This window comes from Apium graveolens, chromosome 7 (genome assembly GCF_009905375.1).
Source record: "Apium graveolens cultivar Ventura chromosome 7, ASM990537v1, whole genome shotgun sequence".
Lineage (NCBI taxonomy): Eukaryota > Viridiplantae > Streptophyta > Magnoliopsida > Apiales > Apiaceae > Apium > Apium graveolens.
The window spans coordinates 22,426,168-22,438,203 of NC_133653.1; the positions used below are offsets into that span (position 1 = coordinate 22,426,168).

Sequence of the window (12,036 nt, forward strand, 5' to 3'; positions counted from 1 at the left end):
GAGATAATAAACAAAGTACCGTATTTTTTAATGGAGATGACTCTCACTCACCCCCACTAGATACCAGATACCGAGTTTGATGCAGCGTATCGACTTTTTAAAATTTTTGGGCTATTGTACTGTTTCGAGTAGCATATCATATGGTCTAATAATGGCTATGTCTAATACGTGACTTAGAGATGCGTATGAGGCCTAATACGGTAGATGAAATTGCACATCATCCTGATATTATAAGCGTAACTATGTTTGGTATTTCAGGCCAAAATTTAGAAAATGGTAGGGAGAGTCGTGAAAATTGAAAATGTAGTGACAAGCGCGTCTCTCTGCCTCTTACGGGCAAAATTATCCATATTCTGTAAAAATCGGAAATCGGACAAGATTAACATAGTCACTGATTTAGGTTTAATTAAAAATCAGGGATTAATCGAAATAAAAATTAGATGTATTATAATATTAAATTATTTTATTATGATTATATTATTTATTTATTAAAAATATATATTTATTATATCATAATTTATATAATTATTCATATTAAAATGAATGTAGTATATTTAATTTTAATAAATAATAATATATACAACGATAAAGAAAAATTTGTAAGAATTATTTGGATTTCAATAATCGAATCGGGAGGTACTTTAGAGGAAATAATCGAGAATTAATTAATAAAAGCGGAGATTTTTAGAATAATGCCCACACTTATTTATTTTAAGTAAAACAAAAGAACACGATTGTATAACTAAAACGGTTAAGAGTTTATGATATGTCATTCCATCCCCATACACCCCAAAATTTATGGGAAAAGATACTTTTTAGCCGTATTTGTCAAAAAGAATTATTTTAAATAAAAATTACTTTTAAAATATTTTCATATAAGTAGACCCGCTTCGGCGATTCCTATATATTTCAATTTTCAACCCGTATATGTATTGAACGAACAAGGGAAGCAATTCTGTCATCTCTCTCGCCAAATTAACTGGTACATAATTTCTCTCTCTCTCTCGATTCACGCATGCACACAATGCGTTGTGATTTTATAAAATTCTCAGATTAACCAACACTCGTCGATTCAATTTCCAAACCCTAGAATGTATTAAATCCCCCTTTTAATTTCGGTAAGATTTTTATTAATTTGATCCGTATTATATTTTCTTATTAATGATTGGATATCAATGCTGCAGTATTATCATTGTGTAGTGATAGTTTGTTTGTATATTGAGATGAGTTTTGCAATGCTTAGGTTCTGAAAAAATGAGTTAAATTCGAGATAAGCTTTTATCAAGCTCGATATTAAGTTCGAACAAGCTGCTAATGAGATAAATTCACCGGTAATGAGACGTGTTTTCGTGTTTTGCTCGTGACTTTTAAGGAATGATAGAAATATAGGATTTTGTTAATTTGGGACTTTTAAGGAATGATAGAAATATAGGATTTTGTTAATTTGGGGAAAATTACAACTACAAATTTAAATAATCGTGTACATTGAGCTTTGATTTGACCCCTTATATGTTTATGAGCTACATGAACATACAATAATTTAACAATTGATTCTTGATGTGATGATTAAAAAGAGTAAGTTGGTTTACTGCAATTGAATTTGGGAAAAAAAATATATCAAGAAGTGTGTAATTGGTATTGGTGTAAATTGTAATATAATTTGAATGTGACGGTACTAATTGTACAAGAATGAGATAACAACTTTAAGATTGATTTTATAGAGTCTGAACTTGATTTTATGAACAATAAGTGAATTTAAAAAGAAAAAAGTTTATCATGGAGTGTATTGTTTTAATATAAGCTGAATATTCTGTTTTACCTGTATATTCGTATGCCAGGAATTGTTATTGATGTATGTACATTTACTGTTCGTTGGAATATTGTGATCCGGGTACCTGAATATTTTGCTAAAATTATAGTGTGCTCTTTTCAAAGGTTCTCTTTTGATTTGGAAGTGAAGACGGGTGTGTTGATTTTATTGTAGGTTCTAAGTTTTGTATTTAACATTTACTTCTGAGTTCTATATGTTGCTTAATTGAACCAAAAATTTCTGTTTAATTTAAATTTGTTGCCTTCATTTCAAGTTACTTGATAATGACGACTGCTGATATTGTTCTAAAGTAGATGGCCGAATCAGCATTAAGAAAAATAAGTTCCTACAGTTCCATGATCTTAAGTTTAGGTGAATTTTCATGTAAAGCTTTGCCATGAAAGATGATCAAAATTGATGTTCACACGCTTGTAGTCATTTAGATTACATAGGATCACCTGATATAACCTTTTTTTTTGACCCTTCCGTTTTTTTCTAGTTCATTTGCATATTATATTTTTTTCCGCTTTCCATCAATATCTTGCAAAATATTCAACCTTCTTTTATGTTTGCGGTAAAAATGTACCTTGTATATATTATTTATTTACTTCAATGAAAATACACTCTGCTGGGTATATATTTTTTTATTATCCAATTTATACCATTGTAAGGTGGAATTTGACCTGTTCTTAACATGTCCTTGATTATTTTTATATGTAGTGAAGGCTACTGGCGTAGATAGCGGATACTACATTTCATCGTAAATAATTCGGCCTTTAAATCTTGCACACAATGTCTGTAACTGCCGGTGTTAGTGATACTGTGATTGCTATTAGAGATAAGCTTAGAGGGAGAATTGGACAAACAAAAGTCAAAAGATATTGGCCTGGTAAAGCTCCTGAATGGGCAGATGATCCTGATGAAGATGAGGATATGCGAATGACCAGGGCTGTTGCCTTGGAGAAGGCTTTTCCTAGTCATGAAGATGCTGATATTGCAAAGAGAGATGACCCCAGGCTTCGCCGTTTGGCAGAGAGCAAGATAGATAATCGTGAAGAAGTAAGAGCTGATCACAGGCGTATCAGACAAGCTGAAATTATTTCGACCATAGAAGAGGAGAATAGAAGGCAAGAAGGGTTGGATTTAGAGGAAGAGGATGAGGATGCTTTAGAGGAAAGAAGGAAAAGGATCAGGGAGAAGTTACTTCAGAGGCAGCAAGAAGAAGCAGCGCTTCTTCCGGAAGAGGAGGAGGATGAAATAGATGAAGAGGAGGAAGAAGAATCTGAATATGAGACTGATTCAGATGAAGAACAACCAGGTATTGCGATGGTGAAGCCTGTCTTTGTTCCAAAGTCGGAGAGGGATACCATAGCTGAACGTGAGAGGCTTGAAGCAGAAGATCGCGCACTTGAAGATTTATTGAAAAAGAGATTGGAAGAGAGAAAGATTGAGACCAAGCAATTAGTTGTTGAGGAGATACGGAAGGATGAACAAATTCAGAAGAATATGGAACTGGATGCCGATATTGCAGATGTTGACACTGATGATGACCTGAATGAGGCAGAGGAATATGAAGCATGGAAGGCCCGTGAGATTGCTAGGATCAAGAGGGATAGAGATGACCGAGAAGCAATGTTGAAAGAGAAGGAAGAAATTGAGAGGGTGAGAAATATGACAGAAGAAGAAAGAAGGGATTGGGAGAGGAAAAATCCAAAGCCTGCTGCCCCATCTAAGCAGAAATGGAGGTTTATGCAGAAATACTACCATAAGGGTGCCTTCTACCAGACAGATTCTGATGATCGTTCATCAACTGCTGGCTCAGATAATTTATTTTATCGTGATTTCTCTGCTCCCACCGGAGAGGATAAGATGGACAAGACGATATTACCTAAAGTTATGCAGGTTAAGCATTTTGGGCGTAGTGGAAGGACGAAATGGACTCATCTTGTCAACGAGGACACCACTGATTGGAATAACCCGTATGTTCATCACTATTATCTTAAACTTCTGTTTCAGTCATCCCGCCTAGACATATAGCCTTTGCACTTTGCTGTTTAAGATTGGTCCGAGTCCTTCAATTGATGTCTAATTATTACAGTGCTGCCTGCTTTTTTGCCTTTAAGTAATGTATTTTTTGTTAGTTAATCTTTATATGCCTATATTTGCTTTTGTATAAGGATGTCAGACTAGTTGAGGCCTTTTGTTGAGATATGAATGCATTTGATAAGTATTCATATCATAATTTTATAACTTGTTGACAGTTTAGTGTTTATGACTTCTTCCCATTTCTACCCGAACCTTTGTCTAGTACTATATTACAAGATAAAAGGCAATGGGTCTGCTATTTTGGTGTGGAAGTGGTAATTGTTTCTAGTCATTTAGCATAATAGTAAGAATAAGATATTGTTGCGAGTCTAAAACTTGCACTAGATAGAAAGATCGAAGACTGTTCTTTGTTTAGTAAAGACGAAACTTCTGATTTCAGTACGGAAAATGCACTAATGCTGTTCACTGGTTCTTCGTGAATAAATGTTCCGATGGTTGCTTAAATAAGACAAGAAATTTGTTTTCAGGATCATACCCAGAGTCTTGAGTAGATAATGATTTTGAATGCACATTACATCTTTAAATTCTTAAAATTATTCTTATTGCGTTTGTGTCTAGATACTAATTATGGTAGTACTACAGGTGGACTTATAATGATCCTCTTAGAGCCAAATATAATGCAAAAATGGCTGGAATGGATGCTCCAATTGCTAAACCTAAAGGCAGCAGGAAGATAAAGGATTGGGAGTCACGATGAGCTCTTTTCCTCGTCATACAAGGATGCTGATCAACACAGTAGAAGAAGGATTTTAATGCTTTTAAATTGCAATAGACATGGTACTAGTGCTTTAGTAGATTTATGTTCACTTTCGTGTTTGTACTCGGCAACTGTTACCTTCATGATGCTCCTGCAATAACATGTAATGTTTTATCACGAGTACTAGAAAGTATTGATGAATTTTATTTACCACGACAGAGCGAGTAAAAGAGATGCGATGTTTCAAGAGCAATTCAATGCTACAGGATGGATTCATAACAGGGGTAAATAAGTCAAACCGTTCATGAGATACTCGAGCTCGATTTGTAAAATATTTGAATCGGCTCGGCAATAATTGAGTCGTGCTCGAACTCTAGCTTTTTGAATTTTTTACCGAGCCGAACTCAAGTTTCAAATTACTCCGTTCATAAAATTTGCAAGCATTATCAAGCCTCTCTTAATTTTATTTTTCTTTAGAAATATATTTTTATATAAATATTCAGTATTTTATTTATATTTTATATATTAAATTGAATCGAACTCGGACCGAACTGAACATATATTGAGTTTTTATAAATATTTGGTTAAATTGGGTTAGGCTTTCAAGCCGAACTCGAGCCTATCGAATTTTTTACGAGTCAAATTTCGAATTTGAAATTAAAGAGGGTCAAGCTCGAGTTCGAGATTAAACTTTTTTAATCGAGTTCGAGCTTAGTCTGACGGTGTTCGACTCAGTCGGCTCGACTAAGCACGAGAACATGTGATAGGTTTGATGAAGAAAATTTGGGCAAAACTAACAAAGCTTAATGTTCCTTTACGGTGGTCATTTGTTAAACTTATATTAAATGTTATCTGTATGTCTCATTGTATGTTTAATAGTGGAGATGAAGGTTATGGTATTGAAGAATGTCTAACAAAAAAAATATAGATTGTTTTTACTGTGTGTGATATAAGAGGATTTAAGTAAAATATTTTAATAGTCTTTTGGCGCCAGTTTAGTCAAAATAGTCAAACCTAATTTTAGCGCCAAAATATGTTACACGTCCTGTGTGTATTTCAATTCTGTTGAATCTGTTCAAGCTATTATAAAGCTTGATGAATCTATGTAAAAGACTATCTTGAACATTAATATCAGTTACTCTTTACTTCTCTATGTAATCTCTCTCTCTCTCCATCTCTCTATTTTTCTTTCTCTTAGTTATGTCTCTCTTTAAATCTCCGGAGATTCTGTTGATTCATATACTACAATTTATTTGTTGAAGACATTGTGGTGATATCAACAAAGATGTATCAATGGTATCATAGCTGTTTCGATATCTAATTCGTTACGCTGTATTCAATCACGGCGGTATCAGTTGCTAATCTGACTTTACAAACCAGAAAATCTTATGGTGTAGCGCTAACAATGGAAGATCAGGTGAAGGAACATTTCAAAGTGATTGATAAACGTTTCGAAGAACATTCTAAATGACATGATAACAAATTTGATGAGCTTATTCGGATGATTCGTGAAATAAAGGATGCGAACGCTACCTGTTCGACAGAAGTTCTGAAAGGAGAAATTACAGAAAATGGAGGTAATATTTTTCCTAAACCTTTAGGTTTTACTCCTAAACTTGAATTTCCTAAATTTGATGGTATTGGTGCAAGAACTTTTGTAAAGAAATGTGTAGCATACTTTAATCTCTGCAAGATTCCTGAAAATCAGAAGGTTGACTTAGCTTCATTGTATATGAATGATAAGGCTAAAGTTTGGGTCTCGAATTATTTTCCTATGCCAAGGAATGTTGAGTGGAGTGAATTTGTGATAGATCTAAGTGCTCGGTTTAAAGATGAAAACTCATAACGTTGTAGAACAATTCAATATGTTACAACAATTCGGATCAACTTAAAGTTACATCGATGAATTTGATAATCTGAGATCCCTCATGGAACAAAATAATCATATATTTTCTATTGATTATTTTCTAGAGAGTTTTATTGGTGGTTTGAAATCTGCTGTGAAACCATTTGTCAATGCTTTTAAACCAACAGCTGTAACCGAAGCCATAAGGTATGCTAGATTACATGAAGAATCTATTGTGGCTACTCAGAAGTATAGTAAATTCTCCGGGGTTGGTACTAATTCTGGAACTTATCCTTCTAAAACAATTTCATCAACCGTGTTTGCTTCCATTGCCAATAAACCACCTCTTCCACCTACTCTACAAACCAAACATGCATCAGCTGGATACAAAAAACAGGTGATAAAACCTTTCTAGTTTATTCCAGCTGAAGTTAGGGCCTAGAAATTGGTCAAGGGTTTGTGCTATTATCGTGATCAATAGTATGAGAGGGGTCACAAGTGTAAATTTAGAGAACCTTAGTTATTCACTGTTGAAATACCTAGTGCTGAAGTTGAGGAAAATTGGGATATTGAAGAAGAGAGTGAAGAAGAAGTGGAGGAGTGTCTGATAAAAGACAGTGATCCTTGCATATCTGTCAGTGCTTTGAAAGGGAGTCAGACTTTTTCTAAAATGAGGGTGATGGCTCTAGTACTGAATAAACTTTTTCATATATTGGTCGATTATGGAAGCACTCATAATTTTCTTGATATTTCCATGAATAAGAAACTGAAATGTAAAATTTCTGCTATAAATTCACAAGAAATAACTGTTGCTAATGGAAATTCTATAACCTATCAACATGTAATTAAAGGTTTTGCTCGGAGGATGGGAGGTTATAACTTTACTTCTGAAGTTATGCTCATTGATTTAGGGAGTTGTAATATGGGACTGGGGGTTTAGTGGTTGAGTACTTAGGGAACAGATTAAGTGGGACTTTAAGAAATTATTGATGGAATTTAACTTGAATAACCAGTTAATCAAATTGAAGGGTGTTGCACCTCGGAGATTGAAGGTTGTGTTAGGAGAACCCCCTAAGAGATTGCTCAAGAATGTTGCTTAGCTGTGCTTTATGCAGATTCAGTAGTTTTCGAAAGCAATCTTAAGTGAGCCTGTAATACAACCACCATCTCCTCAACATGATTTATCTGTAGACAGAATTGGATACCTTGAAAGATTAGCACAATGACGTTTTTATGAATCCCAAAGAGTTACCTCCTTCAAGAGGTGTATTTGATCACATGATTCATCTGTTAGAAGGTTCAAATCCTATTAATATAAGACCATATGGTATCCCTTAAAATAAAGGGATGTGATTGAGCATATTAGAGATGAGAAGTTAGAAAAATGGATTATTCAGAATAGTGCAAGTTATTTTGCATCTCCAGTGGTCTTGGTTGGGAAAAAAGATGGTCCATAGAAGTTTTGTATAGACTATAGGGAACCTAACAAGAAAATAATTAAGGATAAGTTACCTATACCAATAGTGGATGGGCTAATTGATGAACTTTCAGGGTCAACTATTTTCAGCAAGCTTGATTTAAGGGCTGGTTATAACCAACTGAGAATGTGTGAACATGATGTGTTCAAAACAGCTTTCAAGACACATTCTGGACACTAGAAATTCTTGGTAATGCCTTTTGGCCTTACCGATGCTCCTGCTTCATTTTAAGGATGGATGAATGTAATCTTTAAACCACTACTGAGAAGCTGTGTTCCTGTTATTTTGATGATATTCTGATTTATAGTAAGACTATTTCTGATCATTGGATTCATCTTAAGTAAATGTTTGATTTAATGAGAGTACTCTCATTATTTGAGAAGGACGGCAAGTGTAGTTTCATGATGGAAAAAGTGAAATATTTAGGGCATTTCATTTCTGCCAAGGGTGTTGAAACTGATGCTAACAGAATTAGTGTATTACTAGTTGGCCAATTCCTAAGAATGTGAAGGAACTTAGAAGCTTTTTGGGCTTTGCTGGTTACTTTAGAAAATTTATTAAGAACTTTGCTTGGATTTCTAGAAAGCTAACTGTCCAACTCAGGAAATGGGCTTTTTATTGGAATGACAAGTCACATGGGGCCATTTGATTGATTAAAAGCAGCCTTGATATCAGTACCCGTGCTTGCTTTACAAGATTTTAACAAACTATTTATGGTAGAGACTGATGCATCCAAGACAGGAGTATGGGCTGTTTTAATGCAAGATAATCACCCTTTAGCATTCATAAGCAAGTGTTTGGGTCCCAGATGCAAGCTTTGTCTGTTTATGAAAAAGAACTCCTTGATATTTTATATGTTGTCCAAAAGTGGGAACAATATTTGATAGGGAACCACTTCATCATTAAGACAGATCAGAAAAGCCCGAAGTGGCTATTGAAATAGAGAATTTCTACACTTTTCTAACAATTCTGGTTATCAAAACTCATGGGATTTGATTATGAAATTCAGTATAAAGGAGGGTAAGGAGAATGTGGTGGAAGATGCATTATCAAGACTGCAAGGTTCTAAAATTTTATATATGGCCATTTCTGTACCTAATTCAGATTTGGAGGGTTCTTTTAAGGACAAATATAGGTCTGATAATAAGCTTCAGGACATTGTATCACAACTATAGAAGGGACAGGTTCATAATAAATTCACCTTGTAGAATGGTTTTCTCAGAAAGAAAGGAAAAATTTGTGGAGGATAAGATGTGAACAATTTGTGGAGGATCAGATGTGTAGAAGTTCTCCTAAGGACTGGCCATCTTGGTTGACTCTAGCAGAGTGGTGGTTTAATATACATTTTTCCACCTCTGCTAATATTACTCCATATGAAATTGTATATAACCAGGAACCACCATTGCACTTGCCCTATTTGGCTATAGAATGTTTCATTTAATTCTGTTGATAAGAGTATGCAAATAAGAGAAGCTATAATTACAGAGCTCAGGCGTCAGCTATTGAAAGCTCAACATAGAGTGAAGCATTTAGCTGATAAGCACAGATTGTCAAAGGGGAATGGGTATGGCTCAAGTTACAACCTTACAGGCGATTTTATGTTCAAAATAGAAGCAATCAGAAGCTGGATAATAGGTATTTTGGTCCATTCAAGATACTTGAGTGCACTGGAGCTGTTGCCTATAAGCTACAATTACCTACAGGGTCCAAGGTTTATAATAATTTTCATATTTCTCAATTAAAGCCTATTCTGGACCTGTTCCTTTGTTGTCTACTATACCTGAGTGGATGTGTAATATTCTGCCATAAATCTTCTTCAACCTGTAGCTATTCTAGACAAAAGAATGGTGAAATTTCAAGATGCTTCTCAGGTTCAATATTTGGTCCAATGGGAGGAAACTCCACCTCATGAAAGTACTTGGGAAGGTGGCCTCTAATTTTGTTAACAGGTTTTCAGATTTTAAATTGCTACATCATACTTAAGGATAAATCTGTGAAAATGGGGGACCATATGATATAGGAGGATTTAAATAACATATTTTAATAGTCTTTTGGCGCCACTTCAGTCAAAATGGTTAGTCTTAGTTTTAGCGCCAACAATCTGTTACAAGTCATGTGTGTGTATTTCAATTCTGTTGAATCTATTCAAGCTATTATAAAGCTTTATGGATCTTTGTAAAACACTGTCTTGAACATTAAAATCAATTACTCTCTGCTTCTCTCTCTCTCTAATATCTCTCTTTCTCTCCCTCTCTTGATCTCCGTCTCCATCTCTTTATCTCTCTTTCTCTTACTTCTGCCTCTCTCTATATCTCTGTAAATTCTCTTGATTCATATATTATAATTTATTTCAGGGAGACATTCTGGTGATATCAACAAAGCTGTATCAGTTTGGGCCCATCCTTTTTCTGCGGAAAAGTACTGTTATTAATGGAGGGAATATACGGTAATTCATGGCACAAACACTACACCAAAAACAGCCTTTTGTAACAAAAAAACAGTTACAATAGGGCTCCTCAAACGTTACCTTAGGCCAAAAACAGCCTAAGGAAACATAAAATTTATGTTAGTTTTTTCACCAATACCTTAGGGTACCTAAGCAAACATAAAATCCTTCTACTGTAACATGGGTTTTTTCTGCTACCCTAGACCCCTAAGGTAACATAAATCAATCCTAATGTAACCAAAAATATATGTTACCTTAGAGTGGCACAAAATTTTTAAAAATATGGGCCTCACTCTATGGTTACGTGGCATGATGATGTGGCATGATGACGTGGCATGGGGTCCATCAGTGGTGACTTAGCATGTGGGACCCACAAGGGTGACGTGGCATGTGGTTCCCACAGTGGTGACGTGGCATGTGGGTCCCACAGACGTGGCATGTGGGACCCATTTTACTGGTATTTTTTAGTAGCTATTGTAACACTTTAGTACCTAATGTAACATTTGTATTTAAGCTACTGAAACATTTACATTGCCTATGGTAACATTTTATGAAGCTAATGTAATACTTTGACAAATAAAAAATTGAAAATGTGCTGTTGGTATTTAAGCAATCCCAAATTCAATAAAACATCCATAAAAACCAAGCCATCCAACAACCAGCTACCAAAATATCCAGCCATCTAACAACCATCCTACCAAAACATCCACCATCGAACATCCAACAAAAGTTAATCTACTTAAACTACTAGAACGACAACCATAATATTGTCAAGTCAAATTAGAATACGACTTAATAGATAGCGTTATACGCTTATAAACTTGAAAAAAACTGGTACTAGAAGCTACTGCGGCCAGTTATTGGTGTACCATCATCATTGTCACTTGCAGCAATCACGCAAAAGTCCTGGATATCAATTTTGATGTCTAGGTTGGCTTCCGCAAGTCTTTTAAGAACAACATGCCATGTTTTGCTATACCTTTTGCTCGATACTTTCTTCGACATTCTTTACTTTCTCCTGGAATTCAGACTCAACTTTTTTTACTTTCTCCTAAAATTCAGAAGCAAGGCCTTCCTTTATCTTTGCGGTCAACTCTTTGACATACGTTCCTGTTTGCACCTTATTTGACTTAACGCATCTCCTTTTGAGCCAATTCGGCCAGTATCTTGCACCAAGTTCATCACAAGCAACATCTTCGATACCGAGTTTTTTGTTAATATTTTCCTATAAAACAAATATATAAAAGAAAACTGGTCATCAAAAACTAGATAACAAAACATACAATAAATCTGCAGTAAACTATGAAATAAAATACATACAATTTTTTTTTGATTATTTCTGGATTGGTCTTGTACACACGTCCTTGAACTCGCTCCCGAGTTTTAATAAAAACCTCTGCATCACAAGGTTCACACTCAGCTGCCGCCTTCTTTTTCTAGAAAAAAAGAATGAACAAGACAAAATGAGCAACATTGTTGTACTACTTAGGACATATACAGTAAAATACTAAAATTGAGCAATAAGAAACCTCTGCATCACATGGTTCACAGTCAGGCTCATCTACCACCTTGTTTTTCTACCAAAAAGAATGAACAAGATAAAATTAGCAAAATTATGGCACTATTTAGACACATATAGTGAAATCGAACAAG

General features: G+C 34.8%; 1 protein-coding gene across 4 annotated transcripts; it reads left to right on the forward strand.

Moving 5' to 3' along the window:
- Positions 1-873: 873 nt before the first annotated feature.
- On the forward strand, positions 874-4,831 carry LOC141672486 (uncharacterized). Of its 4 annotated transcripts, none has more exons than XM_074479100.1 (3): positions 874-982; positions 2,536-3,789; positions 4,499-4,831. In XM_074479100.1, the coding sequence occupies exons 2-3, from the start codon at positions 2,603-2,605 to the stop codon at positions 4,611-4,613; spliced, it is 1,302 nt and encodes a 433-aa protein (XP_074335201.1). In that variant the 5' UTR covers positions 874-982; positions 2,536-2,602; the 3' UTR covers positions 4,614-4,831. The 4 variants fall into 4 exon arrangements, with proteins under 4 accessions (XP_074335201.1, XP_074335200.1, XP_074335202.1 ...); XM_074479099.1 differs by having other exon boundaries at positions 894-982; positions 2,531-3,789; XM_074479101.1 differs by having other exon boundaries at positions 978-1,118; positions 2,531-3,789.
- Positions 4,832-12,036: the final 7,205 nt, after the last annotated feature.

Excerpts from the sequence above, each read along its gene's own strand:
- LOC141672486 (XM_074479100.1), top strand. The coding sequence starts at position 2,603 with ATGTCTGTAACTGCCGGTGTTAGTGATACTGTGATTGCTATTAGAGAT. Across the intron at positions 3,790-4,498 it reads ACCACTGATTGGAATAACCC|GTGGACTTATAATGATCCTC; the intron begins GTATGTTCATCA and ends GTAGTACTACAG.